Raw genomic sequence first — 21,583 nt, forward strand, 5'->3', positions numbered from 1 at the left:
ATGCTACTATAGTTATTGGAAGTGATGTGCTGCAATGGAAGGAAAGTGTGAAAATGAATGTTGGAAGGTTAAGTGCAGCGAGGTGCTGCTAAGGTGATGTAAAAGTGTGTGCTGGGAAGTGAAGGATGAAGCGGTTAGTGTTGTAGCAGGAAGATGGGTGAGGTAGATAATACAAAGGACAGGGAGTAGATATTTATGCTGTAAAACAGGAAACACAGGGACAAAATGGGTTGTGAAGCAGGGAATGAACAGTGGTGTTTGCAACTAACGAAGATGCAACAATGGTGACAGCAAGCATGACTTTCAAAGTATAATTTGTGATGTACAAAATATAAATGTGCAGAGGCATAAGTGATGCTGCAGGGTATAATGAAGTGGATGTTATGACATATATATTATTGTAAATGGTCATGGAAGTTAGATATAGCAATGGTGATATATGGAGGATATGAGTATAAGATGAAAAATAGAGTGTACAGAGGCTGCTGATTCTAGGCATATGAATGCAGAAATGATAAACTAATATTAGTAGGCAAATCTCCTGAGTTATACAACAATAAAATTACCTGATCATCAGCCCCCCCCCTTTACCTGTTGCAGCAACTCCTCATGTAATGGATCTATAGTCATATTAAATACTCCAGGATAACACAAGAGATGAGCCCCTTTTGTAGCATATCACATGGTTAGCTCTTGACCCCATGATATTTACCAATGCCCATTTGCCCCACATCTGTGTCTACAGTAGTTGGCGCTTCTCCTGCAATAAATGATTCAGATCCCTTGAAAGTAATCTTCCCTGGAATGTCAATGTCGACCAGATGTATCTTTTTATGCTTAGCTTTCAGCTTTCCATTTCAAACAACATTGAGGATGATGAGGATGCATCACCACCAGCATCGATGTCTGCTGCATATATTGGGAAACTCTATTTTGGATAAGGATTGTTCCAAAATTCAGGTAGAACAACCAGTTGGGCATCCTTTTCTGCAGCTTCTTCAATTGTTTCACGTGTATGAGCAACGTTTTTCCCTTTATCTTGAGTGACCAAACAACTGGCAGAGAGCAATCTCGAAGTGCTCAATGAGGACTATGAAACACATAGAGGAGTCCAATTTTCTTCAGCATAACTTGCATTGGAACGAAATTGTGCCACCAGGTTTTATCCCATTGAATCTATGAAGGCTTTTGGCACGTATTATTGTATCAAGCTCCTATGACTTTCACCAAGTATCCACTGACCATATGGAAGATATTGTCTAACATTATGATGATCATCAGATCTTGCTTCAGAAACAAGGTCAGAGTCTTGATTTTACTTCAAACTCGGACTGCCATAGATGTCCAGCTCTTGAATCCAAGTGCCTCCACCACTCCCTTGAGATCCTGATGACCCACTTACCAATGGTAGAACTTCTGAGTCAAGTTTTTCAGCTGGACGTGAGTGACTTGAGCCGACCAAAATGTCTGGAGAAGGTATTGAATTGAAGGATCGCTGCTTAAGTGCCTCCACAAAATTTCAAAGGTGAGCCCCGAAGCTAGGGATCTGGTGGTTATAATTTTTGTTGAAATGAAGGACATGCTGATTCTGATCAACAATAACTTGTAGAAATGTGAACGTCATGGAATGCATATGACGTAGGAATGAATGCTAATGCCAAGTGATTGGTGATACTGTGTGTGGGGGGGTGTATCATACGGATGGTGAGCAGAAACAGTGAATGGAATGGGCAATGGGCGTAAAAAAAAAACTTTCAGCCAGCAAGATAATTTGGGGATCAAGGTTTTAATATGATTGGCTTTCACTGATACAGGAAGCAGGACCTCTCAAATTACACAATGGGGCAGGTAGATCACCTTGTGGAAAATAGTGGTGTGACCAAAAAAAAAAGAAATACGTTGAAGTTGGGAAATTGTGCTTCACACCTGAATCTGATAGAAAATAACAAAAATGGATGCAGAGGTGCCGTGAATTAAGAGAGGATGAAAATGAAACAAAAGGGGAAACTTAGGTGATGGATTAGCATGCTGGAGATACAAGATATGTCTTGAAAGGGGCGTATTGATACACACCATCATGAACACATACTGTGAAATAATCAATTGAAATAGAGAATAGCTAACACAGCAGATAAAAAAAAATCAGGAAGAAAGAAGAAAAGAAAAAGAAAAAAAAAATTGAGAGGGAGAAGATATTGGAGTGAAAAATTCCAATGGTATTGCAATGGGCAGGTTGGTTATGCCATAGGCTGACCGAAACTGCCACAGATGCTTTAATGGAGGTCAAAATATATGATAAATCAGAAGATCAAGTATGATGCGATAAGGGAATTAACATCGATAGGGAGACATAAGCGGATGTTAGGAAGCAAAAAAAAAAAAAATTTACTGCGATTATATCTTAAAGGTAATGACAATGATTAAAAGGGACAGAACTAAGAACTAAGAACTAAGAAATAGAACTGAAATCAGATACGATGGAAAATCACAAAAAAATAAAAAATAAAAATAAAAAATAAAGAAAATAAAAATGTCGGAACTCCTTGGTTCCTCTTTGATATTGCTTGCCTGTGATCTCGATTTGCTATATGCAAATCGAGATTGCAGAAGGTGCATCAATAGGATCAAAATAAGAAAATCAAAAGAATGATAAAAAAAAGGAAGGGGAAATGATCAGAAGAAAACCTTCGAACAATAAAGAGAAAAGGCAATAACTGGAAGGAGGATTTAACGGGGAATCGAATGGAATGAGAAATATTCACTTACCTGTAGTTCCTGTACTTCACTGATGTTCGACCAATCGGATTGCTTGGAAATCCTGGGGTTGGAACGACTCCCTTCAGTCGATGGGAAAGAAGAACAGAGAGAAAAAAAAATGGGGAAGAAGAAGAGTAGAAGCGTGGAGGGGTCGAAGACGGATCCCCCTCCTCTCGCGTGCTCCCCTTTTTAAAGAAGCAGAGGAGCCTTCGAGAGAGAGGTTGTTGAAGATTAGAGGTTGAGGGAGAAGAGGTTGTTTGAAGATGGAGGGTCGGGCTGAGAGGGAGGATGCGCGGGAAAGAGGTTGTTGCCTCTTTTCCAAATTTCCAAAAGAAGGATTCCCTTTTTCAAGATTTTTATAAAATGGCTCAAAATGAGGTTTTTGGCAAAAAAATTCAATTTTTCGAGTTTTAAAACCATTTGCCTTCCTCAATTTTTTTTTTATTTTTATATCGTTTTTCCATTTTTTTGTATTTTTGTAATAGAAAACTAAGATTTTATAAAAAAACAAAGTTTAAACACTAACTTTTTGTATTTTTCTGAGAAATATTTACAAAGAGTGTTTTTCCGAGAATTTCATACCATTTTGGAGAAATTTCTTCAGAAAGTGGGTTTGGACCCAAGTTTTGAGAAAATGTTTGAGTTTTAAAACTCGAATCGAGGAATACAACGCAATGGATCCAAACGGATGTCGGATGGATTATCCGAGCTATTTAAAGAATATTTTTGGTATTTTCTATAATTTTAATTTTAAAATTTGGACAATGAGACTCAGATTTGGATCTGGACAATGGATCCAGATCCGAAATCAATTTAAACATATAAACTGAATTTAATTTCAGTAAAGCTTGAGAAATGAATTGGAATTTAGATTTAAAATGACTCATTTGCTCAAAAAATGAATTTAGGGGCCAAAGAAAATATTTAAAGGATTTTGAAAAATTTGGGGTGTTCACAGGTGGCTATAAACTTAGCCGCATTTCTTGGCAGTGTTATACGATGCTATGATGCGTAGCACGAAGTGAATAGGCCTCATATTCTGTAAAATATCATAATTTGGATATCTCACTGTGATCATCGCAAAAAAAAAATTCCTCTTTTGTGGTTTCTCTCTCTTCCTTCTCCTTTCCTTTCCAGCCTCTATTTCCTCCTTTTTGAAGGGAGAAAATAAAAGGGCAGAAAGAAAGAGAGAAGAGAAAAGAAAAGAAAAGAAAAGAAAAGAAGAAAAGAGGAACTCTTTTGCGGGGTCTCACTTGACCTTAATTTTGAAAATATTTAGAAAATAACTCGCCTTCGTTTTTTTAAATATTTGCGAGAAAACTGGGAGACGGGATTCGCTCGTCGATACGAGGTTCGACCATTCCTGACGCCTTTACCAGGGGTAATCGAACCAAGGGTCGAATTCATGCCTTTTGCTTTGCTAAGAAATTACCTAAGAATTTATCCTAAGTCTAAATGCACAAAGAATCATGCTTGTGAAATACAAGAGTGTATGCTCTTTTTGAAAATGTTTTGAAATATTCCAAGTGTTTCTGAGATGGATCTGATGATAGAGTGAAGAAAATGATTTCTAACTTTAGAACTTAAAATTTAAAGTTCTAAGTTTTTAGAATAATCAGAGTTTGAGAACAAATCTTGACTTTGAAAGGAAGGATCTTGAAATTGAGATAAGGAGGAGAAAGGAAACTTCAAAGTCATAAATGGACTTTGAATCAGAATAGAGATGAAAAATGGAATTGAATTCTATCTTTTGAAGTTTAGAATCAAAATAAAATGTGGGAAATAGAATAGAATTGATTTGAAAGTTTGGAATTCAAAGATGGAATCTGAATCCAAAGTCTGGATTCTAAATAGAGTTGAAATTCAGGAGAGATTGAATTCTGGATTTAGAATCCTAAATGGGAATTGGTTTTGAATTTTGCGAAGAAATGGAATTGGTTTTAAGAATTTGAATGGAATTGGATCCAAGATTTGAGATCCAAAGTGGAATTGGATTTTGGATCCTAGAATGGATTTGGATCTAAAGTCTGAGATCTAAAGTAGAATTGGGTTCTGGATCCTAGAATGGATTTGGATCTGAAGTTTGAGATCCAAAGTAGAATTAGGTTCTGGATCCTAGAATGGATTTGGATCTGAAGTCTGAAATCCAAAGTGAAGTTGGATTCTGGATCTAAATGGAATTTGAATCTGCAATTTGAGATCCAAGATGAAGTTGGACTCTGGACCCTAAGATGGATTTTGGATCTGAAGTCTAAGATCCAAAGTAGAATTAGATTCTGGATCCTAAGTGGAATTTGGATCTGTAATCTGAGATCCAATGTAGAATTGAGATCTAGATCCTAAAATGGATTTGGATCTTAAGCCTGAGATCCAAATTGGAATGGGGATCTGGATCCTAGAATGAATTTTGGATCTGAAGTCTGAGGTCCAAAATGAAGTTGAATTCATACTGGGAAATCTGGATCCAAGTTTGAGATTAGAATCTAACTTTTGTTTTTTTTTTTGAATTTCAAAATTGATTTTGAGAATGAATTTCAAAGTCAATTTGGACTTTGAACTTGAATTTGGAATTTATAAAATGAATCAAGTTGAATTTTAAACTTTGGATTTGATTTCAAAGTTTGGATTTTAAGAAATGAGATAGAATTGATAAATAGGGATTTGAAGAAGAGATATTCACAATCACTTGAATTTTAAAAGGAATTTTTGAAAATATGATGCAATTCTATCCTAAATGATGAAATGAATTTAAAGAATTTGAAATTGGAATTTGAAAAGCTATTTCATTCTTTAAATGAATTAAGAATGAGATTGAAGATATGATATATCCCTGACTATGGTCATTGAATATATTATATAATAACCACATTTAAATTCAAGTGAAGAATAAAATACATTTTTTGTGCTTTTATCGAATTTAAAATGAAATTAACTCTCAATATACCCTGACTATGGTCATTGGTATATGTATTGAATTAATTTTAAATTGAATTCTGATAAAAGAGGAAAATATTTAAAGAAAACATGATGATTTTTGGAAGGGGTCCAGTGTGGATCCCAGTGTATTTTTGTAAAAGATAAAGATGCTAAGTTTTGTCCACATCCTGACTATGGCCATTGATGTAGATCATCAACTTAGGATCAATTATCTCTTACGAAATGGTGTGCGTGCCATTCGTGTTTCACCATTGTGAGAATTTGAGAAATAAAAGCAAAAATCATGAAAATGAGCCATCCATGATATTTACAATGCTCATTCATTCTACGTAAAGCAAGAAATGTAAATTCTCATTAAGATCTAAATTATTACAAGTTTTACATTTCGAAAATACAAATCTCAAGTGATGATGCTCTCTTTATATTCCCTGCAAAACACTTGATTAAGATGAATAATAGAAAGAAATCGCACATATCACATGGAGATCAATGATGAAATGTTCATATGTCAAGATATACATGATGAAAAAGGATGGAGAATGACTTACATACCTATATATATATATATATATATATATATATATATATATATATATATATATATATGTGCCTATATATATATACATATATATGAATGTATACATATAGGTATATAGATATATATATACATATCTATATATATATACATATGTACACATATACATATATATATCACATATGACAGGTATTTAATGAGAATAAAGCTAAAGAGATTATTATGCAAATGAAGGGATCAGAGCAACCGATCGAGTTGCTGTAAAAGAAATTAGCAACAGTGAAGGTATGTATACCGGCTGTAGGAATTACAGGTGTCACCTATGGTAAAGATCATAGAAATGGTCCGTAATGGGCAGAGACAGCAGGTGGGATATTACAGGTGGCTGCTACCTAGCAGGGGCGACTAAGGTGTAGGATGATGTTATAGAGGTTGACGGCAAGGGAAGATAAGGGTGCAGCAGTGACCGTTGTTGCAGGAAGCCTGGAGGTGTTAGGGAGGTAAGTGCTGGTGTGCAGGGGTTTTACTGCTATGTGGCACAGCAGTGGTATAAAGAGTGGAGCCTGTATGGCAGAACATGTAGTGAAGGCAGTGTTGTGAGCGATGATGGAGCTGTGATGTGAAGGTGGAAGTTGTTGTAGTAGTGATTGAGTGGGATTATAACAAGCAGAGGGAATGAAATACTGACAGCAAAGTTTACTCCCTGTTTGTATAAAACGAACCTGCTATATGAATGTCTCCAATTGATATTAAATGACATGGCCATATATATAAGCTAATACAGGAATACGAGCTGACATATGCAACTGAATATAAACAAATGTATATTCCCCCTTTGTCTTGCTAAACTTATCTTTCTATTTGCAGAACCCATGTTGCTAATAAGTGTATATCCAGGAAATGTGCCGCATAGAGCAGCAAGTGATTTATACATGACACCCCCATCCGATAGTCAAATGAACTACAGGTAGGGAAACAGGTTGGTAATCCATGCGCAGGGTTTATCGATACTATTCACACTGCAATCCCCCCTTGAGATCGGTTGTAACACCTAATGCTTGGAGATTTTACCGATGCAACAGGGCAGTCATGAGCATGTGTTTGCTCAGATAACGATTCGGGACCTAAATCCAAACTTCGGCATAGGAACAGAGGGACAGAATTTGTATAGAATGAAACAAACCCTGTTTCCAATACTCAGGCTGGTAGCATGATGGACAGTTTCAGTTTTCATCAGTAGGAAGCACACCTACCCCCTAAGAGAAGGAGCTTTCATTTTAAAACTCAATGCATCAAGTTTACAGGATAACGTAAATTATCAATCAACAAATTTGTTGAAACCCCAATGGGTCTTAGAATCTTACAGTGGTTTTTTTTTTTGAGAGAGAGAGAGAGACACCCTAGGCTGGGCCATTTGATCCAGTTTTACAACCAGTTTTCTTCAAACCAGGAACCAATTCCCAGACTGGTATCTCTGTCTATAGAAGGAAATCAGCTCCCTTCCCCTAAAGTTTCCTGGTCCTTCAGGAATTCAAACAAACAACAAAAGAGGAGAGAAATAAATAACTGAGCATTTGGTTCAGCCAGCTCTGATAACAGGAAATATGACATTCCAATAAAGCCCATAGACTTTGATGACTCCAGAGCACATCCTCTTTTTGACCTCAAAACCAATAGAGAAGGTAATGGGTGTTTCATAGCTGCAATTTCTGTTATAAAGGGACCACCAAGATAGGTGTAGAACTGGTGTGGTATAAAAAAAAAAAGAAGAAAAACACAGCATTAGAATTATCAAAAGAAGAAAAAAATAACAGAAATATTCAACTCAAATCCTATGATATACTTGCAGAACCATGACCAAAATTTGGTTATACAGGCCAAACAACAGAAATCACCATGGAGAATTTATTGTAAGCTCAACAATAGAGATACAAATCGATAAACCAGAGTATATACAGAAAAATTAGATCAGGTGTTCAAATAAAACGCAGTTGATATTATGAAATGAACCAGAAATGAAATGCTGGTGGAAGTTTTCTGGAACTAAAATGGAACCAGCCACTAAATGGGGATGTTCTGATAATAGCAGAAGCATTTATGTATGAAACAGAGACACTATAATCACTGAAACATAGAGACTAGAATGCAATGATTTATAACCAAACTACAATGATCATGATGCACACAGGAAAACGAAAACCAAAGTACAGTATGGCAGCTTATTCCCTATTGACATATGATTTCAGAGATGATAGTCTGAATTTAGACAAACACGTAAGGCCCAATGAAACATTAAATGAATCAACGAAGGTAAATATTGGGAAAACTTATGATACAAAGGCAAGAAGACGGGTAACCCAAGTTGAGAGAAAATAAGGAGAGTAAACATGTATCCCAAATATTAAACCGAAGTAGCCATCCCTGCCAAACCTCTGATCCTCAGAAGTATATGCTAATTAAGATACAGCATAATGGATCGATCCAGGCAAATGGCTTTAATAACCAATGCATAGATGACAAAAGTGACTCGAAGTCGAAAATGTTGTGGGAAATGTCATTCCTGAGCAACTGGGTTGCCAAATGACCTAGCAAAACTCCAAATCATCCCTTACGAAGACACGGCCTTAGGTCTGATGCCAAAGTGATTTTCATCATTCCCAAACGTAGATTGTTGAAATACGTAGCAGATGATGGACTTCAAAATGTTATAAACAGGAAATGATGAAAGGAGATTGAAAGGGTGAATCAGAAATCGACCAGGGAGCAACATAAACAGGATCTTACTCATGTATAGAGTGAGGAGATCCGATGAAATGAATCGTGAAAATGAATGTGGGGATTTATGAGATCCCGTTGTTGTTGCATGAGATGGGTCGGAGTTGTTGTAAACAATCCGACACCACCCATTATGCGTAAATGGGGAGTAAAACAGGAATAATGAGAATGGTTTAAGGTAAAAAAAATACGAATAATCAAGATAAAGCGATGATGAAGACCAGAAATTTGGCGTCAAAAGCAAAGAGCATTATATGAAATAGAAAATCTAAAAAGGAAAAAGGAAAACGGGGAAAGGATTTTGACAGGGAATCATAGAAAAAAAAAAAGATAACATGGTTACTTGCCTGTAGCTTCGCAGAGGTAGCCGTCCCCCTTTGTCTCAAGATGATCGATGGAGAGGTTTAATGAATGCTTGGTCGGTCCTTCTGGTTTCACTTGCAGATATTGCTTGATGATGAGTTTAATGGGTGTTGATAACAGCTCAGAAAGAGGAAATTCGATGAAGGTAGATTGTAATGGATGCCTCCAGGAAGAAAACTGATGGATATTCGATGAGAAGAGATGTCGATCGAAAACCGGATGCGTGAAAGTAGATGCCCTCCTAAGAGGCTTGAGGATCCCTTCTTAAAGAGAGGATCGACGTTTCCTGAAGGTGAATCTGTTAAGGATCGAAGGCTGAGGGAGAAAGGGGTTGTTGAAGATCGAAGGTGGAGAGGAGAGGAGCGCGGGAAGAATCCGTTGGAAGTTTTCCTTTTTTTCCAAAAAGGAGGTCCCTTTTTAAGCAATTTTTATAAAAATGTTTTAAAATTGAGGTTTTCAAGAATATTAACTTAAAAAGCTTCAGACCATTTGTTTTTCTCGTAGTTTTTCCCAATTTTTTTGGTTTTTTATGTTATTTTTCTATTTTTTTGCATTTTTAGAATAACATCCTAAAGTTTTACGAGAAATTAAAGGTTTAAAACTATTTCTATTTTTTTTTTTGTGTTTTCATAAAATATTTACAAAAAGGAGTTTTTTTTTTTTTAGAACTCAAGGCGATTTTTGAGAAAATTTCTTCAGAAAATAGATTCATGCCTAGATTTTTAGGAAATATTCGAGGTTTTACAACCTCGAACTGAGAAACATGGGGTTAGGGATCCAACAGAGTGTCAAATGAGTTGCTCGAGCCATTTAGGATCATTTTTTATATTTTTGTAATTTTAATTTGGAAATCGAACAACAGGGCTTAGATTTGGGTTTAAAACACTGGGTTCCGACCCGGAGTTGAATTTGAATATATCAATGTGGAATTCAATCCATGGAATTCAATCCAAAAATCTGAAGAAAGACTGAAATTTAGCTTTAAAATTGCCTTGATTTTCTCAGAAAATGGAACCGGGGCAAAAAGGTCATCTTTGCAAATTTTTGAAAAATTTGGGGTGTTCACACTCACTAAATGTTTATCATGCGCCTTCACAGGCAAGATGCTCGAGTGGGTCGAATAGACCAGGGCATATAGAGCAAGGCGATGATGATAAATAACCCTTCATCGTGCTTGTTCGGGCTGGTTCATTAAGAGATAGGATGGATGGTACAAAACCTCCGATGGACAGGCTATTCATGGCTATTTCGGGCAAAGATCCGGTTTCCTCAGTCATCGGAGGTAGGGGAAATGGCGTTACCATAAGTATCCTAGGTGATAGTCTTCTGGCACTTCTGCAGAAGTTGGATGCATCCTTGGGCCCTCTTTTAGCCTTTGGGGACTTACTGTTAAAATGTATCTCCTAAAAATCATTATTGTAAATATAAATATATATATTTATATACATAGAGATATATTTACATATAATATATTATATGTACATATATCTCTATATATATAAATATATATATTTATATATATTTACCCAAAAGGGTATTTTTGTCATTTCCTGTTTTGCGCATATTCCCTTTTGGAATATGTTGTAACTTTCTTTTTTATTTTTTGTAATTCTTTTTTTCTTTTTCTTTTTTGACATTTTTTAATGTGCATTGGGGGTCCCCCAATAGAGTCGTTGGGGGCCTCCAACGGTCACAAATGTGACCGTTGGGGGCTCCCAACGACTCCTTTGGGAGCCCCCCCTTTGCACTCTCTTGCATTTGTATAAATAGGGGTGTTCTCCCCTTGTATTGCTCAAGCTTGAGAGTCTCAAGCATTTGTTCTTTTATGAAATACATGCATTATTGCATGTTTGTTATTTTTACGCTTTTTGCGTACTTTGTTCAAGTGTTGTGAGAGTGCCTTCGTGCACACCCTTTTTGAAGTATTTGTGCTCATATGCGTATTGTCTTGTCATAGACAATTTCACATGGTATCAGAGCTTGGTTGATTATTGAAGATCGTGGGATTCTCTTTTTCGAGTGCCTCGAAAAACGTGCCCTCCAATCCTTGAAGTTTGAAGTGGTGGATCTTTCTTCTCAAATATTTTAGAAAAATCTTGTGCAAGTTGGTTTTGGAAATATCGTGTTGGTACGCTTTTCTTCCTCCTCCTTTACTCTCTAATGGGCGAAAAAGAGTCTCATTTTGCTCTTGGTTTCAAATTAAATGGGTCCAACTATCATATTTGGGCCGGAAATATGGAGGCTCATATAAAAGGGAAGGGGCTATGGGGATATGTACTTGGCACAATTCTGGAACCGGAACCCAAGATTACCGTGGTAAATGGGAGCGAAATCAAAATTCTTGAGGGAGAAGAAAGAACCAAAGCCCTTGAAGAATACTCCAAGAAGCACGATGAATGGGAAATGTAGAATTTCAAGATTCTTTCATGGTTTTTCTCATCCGTGGAAACCAAGATTAATGCCAACATTATTAAATTCAAGAAGGCATCCGAAGCTTGGCATTATCTTGAAAAAATGTACACATCAAGGGACCTATCTCATAAGTATTATCTTCAAAAGAAGGTTATTTCTCTTACTCAAGGTGAAATGACGATTAGGAAATACTTTGCCAATCTTTCATCTATTTGGGATGAGCTTGCAATGCTTGAACCAAAATGGAGTGGAGAGGCAATTGAGCTCCGTCACAAGCAACTTGAAGAAGATCGGTTCTTCAACTTTTTGAATGGGCTAAGGCCCGAATTTGAGCAAATAAGGTCATCTCTTTTTTCCTCCTTTTTTCCTCCTTCTCTTGAAGATGTTCTCACCAAATTAAGTGGTGAAGAGACTCGTATGAATTTATGTAAACAATGACCAAATGTTCTTGCAGTCCCTTGTAATATTGAAGAAAATAGTGAGCTCAATGCCGTATCAAGACCCGGAAACAATGTTAGGACCTATCGTCCTCCTCACTTTAAAGTTCAAAATCAAAGTGAATATGGTGGTCAAAGAGGAAAAAGGGACTATAGCAAGACTATTTGTCATTTTTGTAAAGAACCGGGGCATATCAAACCCGTATGCCCTAAATGGAAAAAGCTCCTTGCCATGGCTACCACTGGTGTACCACAGAAGGAAGAGGCATCTTCGAGTGGGTCCCTCCCCATGAATCAAATAGTGGAAGCCCTTCAAGCTCTCCTCAAGGGATCTACTTCCGGTGTGGTCGTATCCTCCTATTCCTCTCCAGGTAAAATCTCTTGGCTTTTGGACTCTGGTGCATCCTTTCATATATCCTCAAACATTTTTTCACTTTCCGATTACTCAAAAAATGTTTCCCCATCTTATGTTTCTACTGCGGATGGAACCTCTCTTGAAATTAAAGGAATAGGTAATTTTGAAACCCAAGAGTTTTTTATTCCAAAAATCAGATTTATACCTAAACTAAACTTAAATCTCCTCTCTGTTTCTCAACTCACAGACCATGGCTGTGATATTAAATTCTCTTGTGATAAATGTTTAATACAGGATCGCCAGTCCGGGAAATTGATTGGGGAAGGCTTTAGAAGAGGAGATTTATACTATATGGAATCTCTTCAAGTTCCCAAAATTTTGTGTAATGTTGCCCGACATAAAGATATAAATGTGTGGCACAAAAGACTTGGTCATCCTAATATCACCAAGTTATCATATTTACATTTTGTAAAAGACCTATGTAAAAGCTCATTTTCTTGTAATGATTGTATTCTCAAAAAAATGCGAAGTCTACCTTTTGAGCAAAGAACTATGTTCTCTTCTAAAACTTTTGAAATTGTGCATTCAAATGTTTGGGGACCCGCACCTATTGTTTCAAAAGGAGGTTTTTCTTATTACGTAATCTTTGTGGATGACTTTTCCAGATATTCGTGGATATATTTTCTTAAGTTTAAACATGAAGTGTTCTCGTGTTTTAAAAAATTTCATTCAATGATTAAGAATCAATTCAACAGTAACATAAAGATTTTTAGAAGTGATTCCGGAGGAGAATACCTCTCCAATCAATTTAAGGTATACCTTGAGAATCATGGCATTGTCCACCAAAGGTCTTGTCCTAAAACCCCTCAACAGAATGGGTTGGCTGAAAGAAAACATAGGCACATCATTGAGACCACTAGGACCCTTCTCATATCTCAAAATATTCCTAAAAACTTTTGGGCTGAAGCAGCTCTTGCTTCTGTTTATTTGATAAATCGATTACCATCTAGGATTTTAGGAAAAATATCTCCCTTTGAGGTATTACATAAGCTTGAACCTGATTATAATAGGTTAAGAGTCTTTGGATGTAAGTGTTTCATACTTACGGATAAGAACGATAAACTCTCTCCCAAGGCTATTCCTTGTGCATTTCTTGGATATTCTGAAACCCAAAAAGGTTTTCGTTGTTATGACCTTCGAGATGATAAGCTATATGTCTCTAGAAATGTAACTTTTTTGGAAAATGAGAGTGGTTTTAAAAAGAATGTTTCTCCACAAGAAAATTTTGATTATTCCTTCTTGTTCGACTTATTGTCTAGTAATGATGATATATCTAGTGATGATGATGTGTCATCAAACCATGATGAGGAAAATGATGGTGATATTGGTGAACATAACTCACTCAATAAACAAGAAAGTAGAGTTCCAAGTGAGCCAATAACCTATTCTTGTAGAAACCAAGACACCTTTAGAAGTGCAATTGATCGATATAGTGAGCTTACCCCTATTCTGGACCATAGAAGATCTGAAAGGAATAGGAGACCTCCAACTCGTTTTGTCTCTTTTGATTCTTTTTCACCCCGATATAGGGCCTGTCTTAATGCCATTCACTCTTATTTTGAACCAAGAAATTTTGAAGAAGCTAAAAAATGTATAGAATGGCAAGAAGTCATGCAAAGTGAACTTAATGCTCTAAAGAAGGCAGAGACTTGGTATTTCCAAACTCTACCCATAAGAAAGAAAACTATAGGTTGTCGATGGGTTTTTAAGGTTAAAACTAAAAGCGATGGATCCTTGGAAAGGTATAAAGCTCGTTTAGTTGCTAAAGGGTATGGGCAAGAGTATGGGATTGACTATGAGGAAACTTTTGCCCCTGTAGCCCGAATGGTTACAGTTAGATGTCTTATTACTATTGCATCTATTAAAAATTGGAACATCTTTCAAATGGATGTGAAAAATGCTTTTTTAAATGGTGATCTTAACGAAGAAGTATATATGGATACTCCACCAGGCATGAAGATTCCTAAAGATAAAGTTATTCGTCTTCGTAAAGCCCTCTATGGTTTGAAACAGGCCCCCAAGGCCTGGTATGATAGATTTACTAGTGTAATGTTGGAAAATGGTTTTTCCTCATGTTATACTGACACCGCTCTATTTACTAGAAGATCTAATGCAGGAATTGTGATTCCATTACTCTATGTTGATGACATGCTAATTACAGGTGATGATGTTCAAGGAGTCAAGGGTATTAAGTCCGTCTTGACTTCAAAATTTGAGATGTCAGACTTGGGTTTTCTGACATATTTTCTTGGTATTGAGGTTGCCTATTCGCAACGTGGTTATTTTCTATCTCAGTCTAAGCTTGCTTGTGAGATTATTGTCAGATCAGGAATTTCTGATGACAAAGTATGCGAAACTCCTGAAGTCGTGGGATAAAAAATGAAGATTGACGATGGTGTTCCCCTAACAGATCCTACTCCTTACAGGCAGTTGGTAGGCTCTCTAATGTACCTTAGCATTACTCGACCCGACTTGTCGCATGCTATTCACATCGCCAGTTAGTTTCAGCATGCTCCTACAACTGTTCATATGAGTGTTGTCCTTCGCATCATCAGATATTTGAAAGGAACCATGAACAAGGGAGTTTTTCTATCTTCTTCCTCTGAATTAAAATTGCTTGCTTATACTGACTCAGATTGGGGAGGTGACCCTAGTAACCGTCACTCCACCACTGGCTTTTGTATTTTCTTAGGAGAATCTTTGATCTCGTGGCGATGTAAAAAGCAACAGAAGGTCTCCTTATCATCCACTGAAGCCAAATATAGAGTCATGGCATCTACCACCATGGAAATTGTATGGATTCGAAGTCTTTTGGAAGATATGGGAGTAGTTGTCAAAGAACCAACAAAGCTATGCTGTGACAATAAAAGTGCAATCTACATTGCCAAGAACCACACCTTTCACGAGCGAACAAAGCATATAGAAATGGATTGCCATTATGTCCGAGAAGAATACTTGAAGAAGGTCATTGATCTACCATATGCTATGTCACAGGGACTCGGCAAAACAGATGTCGCACCCGCATCGACGCGACGCGACGCGGGTGCGCGTGCGGGTGCGGCACCGGGTGCGATCAACACGACCCTGGGTGCGGTCAACGCACCCAGGGTCATTTTGATACATCTTTTTTTATTTATTTTTTAAATTTTGCCCTATGAAATGGTACAAGGGTGATTCTTCGGACAAATCAAAGGTGTCGGAAAAATGCAAAGGGTGTTTTGGAAGGGGTGTTGTTTTAGAGTTGATACCTGGGGATTTGAAGGCAATAGGAAAAGGTTGCAGAGTCCTTGTTGCAGTAGCTCCTGCTGCAACTGCACCACAGGGGACATCGTATAAATCGCTCGACCTGCCCTCACTGTTATAAAAGGTGGGGTTGTTGTTACAACGGGAGAAGGGAGGCATCCTAAAGGGGAACGCATCGATGCGAGACAGCTTTTGAGGCGCCGGACTAATACCTTCCCTCTCTTCACCGGAATCATTCACGGCCAAGGCTGTTGTTGCGCCTGCAAAGCTCCTTGTTGTGCCTGCACTACTACTGCCCCGGTCTCTGATGCGCAACCAATCTCCCCCTTTCATCCTTTGTTGCTTCCAACATTCGGCCTTTGGGACAAATTAATAAAGCTAACGCTGCTGCCCCTTATTACTTCAAATCACATCACACTAACCCTTTACATGTCTCGAGTGTTGCACCCAACCAGGGTTGGGGACTCTAACCAAAGTTCCTTCACGTGATGCACTAACTAATTGCCCCCAACTAGTCTCACCTCCACTTCCAGAAGGAAAAAGCGCAAAACACAAAATCTCCAAATATCTTATTATATGTCATAAAGAAATCTAAAAATGTAAAGGTAGAAAAGATGGCTGGAGGCGGTACGGTCACGGAAACAGAGGTCAAAACTAATAAAATATTGACTGGTGATTTTAAAGCCCGAGTAATTACGCGGGACGACTTTTAAATATGCCTTGCCCAGGACCCGCGTTGGGGGAACCCGGACCCCTTTTAAATATATATATATATATATATATATATATATATATATATATATATATATATATATATATATATATATATATATATATATATATATATATATATTTAAAAAAAATTTGCCGCACCCCCGCACCCGGGTTTTTTGGAAGTGCCGAATCCCCGCACCCGCTCCCGCACCCATGTGACTTAGACCATATGTGACATCTGAGTATCAATTTGCCGACTTCTTCACAAAAGCTCTATGTTCGCCCAGATTTCATTTCCTTCTTGACAAACTTGCGGTTATCACACCGTAAGTTTGAGGGGGGGGGGGGTGTTAAAATGTATCTCCTAAAAATCATTATTGTAAATATAAATATAAATATAAATATATATTTATATATATTTACCCGAAAGGGTATTTTTGTCATTTCCTGTTTTGCGCATATTCCCTTTTGGAATATGTTGTAACTTTCTTTTTTATTTTTTGTAATTCTTTTTTTCTTTTTCTTTTTTGACATTTTTTAATGTGCATTGGGGGTCCCCCAATAGAGTCGTTGGGGGGCCCCAACGGTCACAAATGTGACCGTTGGGGGCTCCCAACGACTCCTTTGGGGGCCCCCCCTTTGCACTCTCTTGCATTTGTATAAATAGGGGTGTTCCCCCCTTGTATTGCTCAAGCTTGAGAGTCTCAAGCATTTGTTCTTTTATGAAATACATGCATTATTGCATGTTTGCTATTTTTACGCTTTTTGCGTACTTTGTTCAAGTGTTGTGAGAGTGCCTTCGTGCACACCCTTTTTGAAGTATTTGTGCTCGTATGTGTATTGTCTTGTCATAGACAATTTCACACTTACTCTCTCGACCACTGGTCGTTCCCTTAGAAGCGGACTCAGTCAGTCTTTCGGGTATAATAAAATACATAGCATAATGAACCCCCGAACGGATCTCGGCTGTTTCTACGTTTTATACATTGTGCGTACCCACAATGTTCAAATAATAATCAAATCACAGTATGGCATGCTCACAGCTGTTGTTTGTTCTTTCTTCGGACTACATGCTTTTATCTTGCTATCAGTTTGTTATTTGCAATAGTTAAAAGGTATGCATGATAAGTCTGGTTGTGATTGCTTACAGTTAGATTGTTATCACTGTAATACTAGCTTGCTTAAGCTCATGATATCTTGGTTAGCTTTGTTGTTCACCTGCGTATGATGTATCAGTTTCTAGTTGCTTAGATTTGAGTATGCTTTAGATTAGTTCATCTTATTCTTTTTGCGTACCTGTCAGTTTTCAGGACTGACCCCATTTTTTATGGGTGTAGGTGACAGGTAGCTCTTCTTACTAGCGGTGGTGCAATTGCTACATGGTTAAAGCCTTGCCTCTCTCGTCGACACGCTGGCTATTTGGTTTTGTACTTTTTTGTTGTTTTGGGTGGATATCCTCTTGCCTTGTATAAATTTGGTTTTGTACTTTTTTGTTGTTTTGGGTGGATATCCTCCTGCCTTGTATAAACTAAACCCTTTTTTTTTAATATACTCTTTTCTATCTTTTGCTCACTATTTTGGCTTAGGAAATGGGCTTGTGTTTGTGCTGAGTCTTTTTGCTAACGTACTCAAAAGAATCGACTTGTGCTTTTAAAACCTTTGGCATCTTTAAAAATCTTTGCTGCAAACTTTGATTTTCGAAGGTATTTTTATTCAAATCTTTTTCTCTCAAGTCGAACTTCTGGGGCGTTACACTAAGCAGTTGCATGCTTTAAATCCTAATGCCTTGGTGAGGGACTGAGAGTGCCAGCTTCATAATGAGAGTTAGATGTCAGAAAGTCTGCAGCTTGAGAGGTAAAAGCCACAACTCTTTATTAGTAATTGGATAAAGCAACAGGGTTTTAATATTATAGGGATTAAGGATATCAAGCTGAAGAACATGGACCTATGTCTAGCCAATCATATCTGGAATCCAAAAGCATTTCAATATAAAAGATCCGAGGGAAAAAAGGGTGAAATGTATACATGAGAAAGTATACAAGCCAAGCTTCATATCCAGAAAAAAAAGGGGTAAATGGAAAAATAAAAAAGGGCAAAAAAACAAAAAGCAAACTCACCTTTGGCAAGCTTTCACGAATTTCATCAACCAACCACCTACAATTGGAAAATTTGAGCATTTAACTACATGAATAAGCTTGTATGACCTCAAAACTGTTAAATAAAATTGGACATTACAGAGACATGGCATGCAATTTGAAACACAAACCAATACGGAACTTTACAGTTTCCAGATCCAAGAGTATGAGAATAATATTTACCTATAATCAAACGCAGGGAAGCACCAGTTCAAAAAATTGACAATGAAATCCACCATTGCAGTATCTATGGCTGATGTGTCTGTCAAATGAGTATGTTGAACCTGATAATTCAAGTATATGGACATATAAATCAAGGAGCAGTAAGAGCTGGCATACTAAATTTCCACCAGCTAGTTGAGCCCCATGAATACCTACTCAAGCAAACAGATAGGCAAAAAATGAACAAAAAATAAATTACAAAAGAAATACCTTAACAGCAACTTTTTTCCCATCATGAGTAAGAGCAACATGGACTTGTGCTAGAGAAGCACTTGCCAATGGAACTGGGTCAAACTCAACAAAGACCTGCACAATACAGTAACACTTTAAAAATGAGTCTTCTACCAACCTAAATGCTTGTAAAATGTTTAAAATATAATAAAGAACTGTTAGATTGATGTCATATCTTGGGTTAGATATTTAGATCGAATGACAATGAATGTAACTCTTAATATTGGCTGAGTTGAAGGAAACAGAAAATAGAAGAAGAAATAGAGAGCATTTCTCAATATGAGACTGAACCTGCATGACTCCCAATGTCGAAGACTTGCTAGGTACTTGTATCTAGACGGATAGGTTAAGTAAGGAGTTTTAGAGCTCAAGTATGGAAGCACACATACATTCAAGAAGGAGAAGGAAGAAGAAGAAAGAGACGAGAGAAAGAACTTGAAGTTTCCATTCTTTAAAGTAAATGAGAGTCCCTAATTTTATGTAAGGGTTGACTATCTCAATGATACAAAGTAAAAAGGAAACAAAAGAAATATAAGACTAAAGTACCCATAAACAATAAGGTAATGTACAAAAGAATGTTTAATATCAAGGGGTAGTACAAGACTCGTAAAACACCTATATTACATAAGTCTCAACACACCCCTTCAAATTTGGAATGATGTAACGGAATCATTCCGAGTTTGGAAAGGAAAGAATTGAGATGCAAAGGAGAAAGACTCTTTATAAACACATCTGCAATCTGATTCTTTGAGCTCACATGCTCCAAAGCAATAACTCCATCTTCATAAGCCCTCCTTGTTTAATGACAATCTATTTCAATGTGTTTGGTTCGCTCATGAAATTTCAAATTCTTTGCAATATGAATAGCACTCATATTGTCACAATATAACTGAGTCTTGTCTACAATGGAGATTCCTAACTCATCCAATAACCATCGTATCCAAATAATCTCAGCAGTGACTTGAGCCATAACTCTATATTGCCATTTTACCCTCCGTACATACAAGTTTGTATTTAATTTATAATTATATTCTCAGTTTATAACTTTATATTTTCAGTACATAATATATATTTTGGATATAACATATATATTTAGATTATATTCAGTTTATTTTGAATTTATCTTATATTTATGTGATATTTAATATATATTTATATAGTCGTGTCCCCATACCCACATTTTTTGGAATTATCGTGTCGTACCCTCCATACCTGTACCCATACCCGGACCCGGACCTGTACCATACCCAAGTGACAGCTATTGAATGTGTCTTTCTTGGTTATAGGTAAAATCAAAAGGGTTATAGGTGTTATGATTTAAAAAAAAAAATTATTTTAAGAAATGTAACCGTTCTTGAAAAAGAAAATGGTTTTGAGAAAGATAAAACCTTAGTTGTCAAAAGCACTAGTCGGAGCCTAGGTGGAAGACCCCTAAAAGGACTAGCCGAGGCCTAGGCGAGACCAAAAAAATAAAACATCAAGAAAAGCAAAAATATTACAATAAATAGTTAAATTTAGTAACAAACATACGATTATAACTATGGATGAAGTGTGTAATTCAATGTAAGATGTCGCAAAATTAATAAAATTGCATAATATTGAACATACACCAAAACTTGGGGCACACCATCCAAAAATTGCATAAATAGGTCATTGTTAGGACCATCCAAAAATCATAGTTTTTAGATGTTTATGATTGTTGCTGAATAGAGAACATGTAATTGATTAAGCATCTTTATGCTCAGATGTGTATTTTAAAGAGGTAAAAAAATCATTGGTTGATATCGTACTAAAATTTCAAGATAAAATGTTCACATTTTTACATCAAATCAATTTGCAACAAAGCTTCTTTCTCAATAAATAAGTATTGATAAACACATCTAATGGTTCAAATTGAGCATAAAACACCTAAAACTTTAATATTTGGAGGGTCTTAATGGTGACGTAAAGAAAAAGGGGACAGGATGAACCCCGTTCTCATATACATATATATATATATGTGTGTGTGTGTGTCAAAAACACATGCATACATGTAAACAACAAAAATAAAAAAGAAGGAAAAAAATAAAAAAAATAGAGGAAAAGGAAGAAAAAAAGAATAGAGTGAAGGGGCAAGAGAAGGAAGAAGAAAAAAGAAAAAATAAAAGGAAAAAAGAAAAAGAAAAAGAAAAAAGAGGGGAAAAAAGAAGAAGAGGAAGAGGAAAAAAAAGAGAAGGTGGAGGGGTGAAAAGAGGAGAAAGAAGAAAAAAATAAGAAGGTAAAAAAGAAGAATAAAAGGAGCGAACAAAAAAGAAAGCTTTTGGGACGGGAAGAAAAAGAAAAAGAAAAAAATAAGAAAGAAAGGAGATAAAAACAATTAAAAAAAAACATGGCGACCATGTCCCTCGGCCTAGGCGAGGACAGCCTA

The 21,583-nt window shown here is 36.7% G+C and overlaps 1 protein-coding gene and 1 pseudogene across 2 annotated transcripts in view; both read right to left on the minus strand.

Moving 5' to 3' along the window:
* ATH9 (ABC2 homolog 9) overlaps nt 1-21,583 on the minus strand; it is a 95,184-nt gene that overhangs the window by 57,016 nt on the left and 16,585 nt on the right. For both annotated transcript variants that reach the window (XM_090010865.1, XM_090010866.1), the window contains exons 4-6: nt 19,156-19,251; nt 18,907-19,007; nt 18,706-18,742 (exon numbers count right to left, since the gene is read on the minus strand). In XM_090010865.1, the coding sequence (XP_089866991.1) occupies nt 18,706-18,742; nt 18,907-19,007; nt 19,156-19,251 (234 nt within the window). The remainder of the gene's footprint in view (nt 1-18,705; nt 18,743-18,906; nt 19,008-19,155; nt 19,252-21,583) is intronic.
* On the minus strand, nt 396-16,207 carry LOC149836370 (omega-amidase, chloroplastic pseudogene; annotated as a pseudogene).

This window comes from Nuphar pumila, chromosome 6 (genome assembly GCF_984573655.1).
Source record: "Nuphar pumila chromosome 6, dmNupPumi1.hap1.1, whole genome shotgun sequence".
Lineage (NCBI taxonomy): Eukaryota > Viridiplantae > Streptophyta > Magnoliopsida > Nymphaeales > Nymphaeaceae > Nuphar > Nuphar pumila.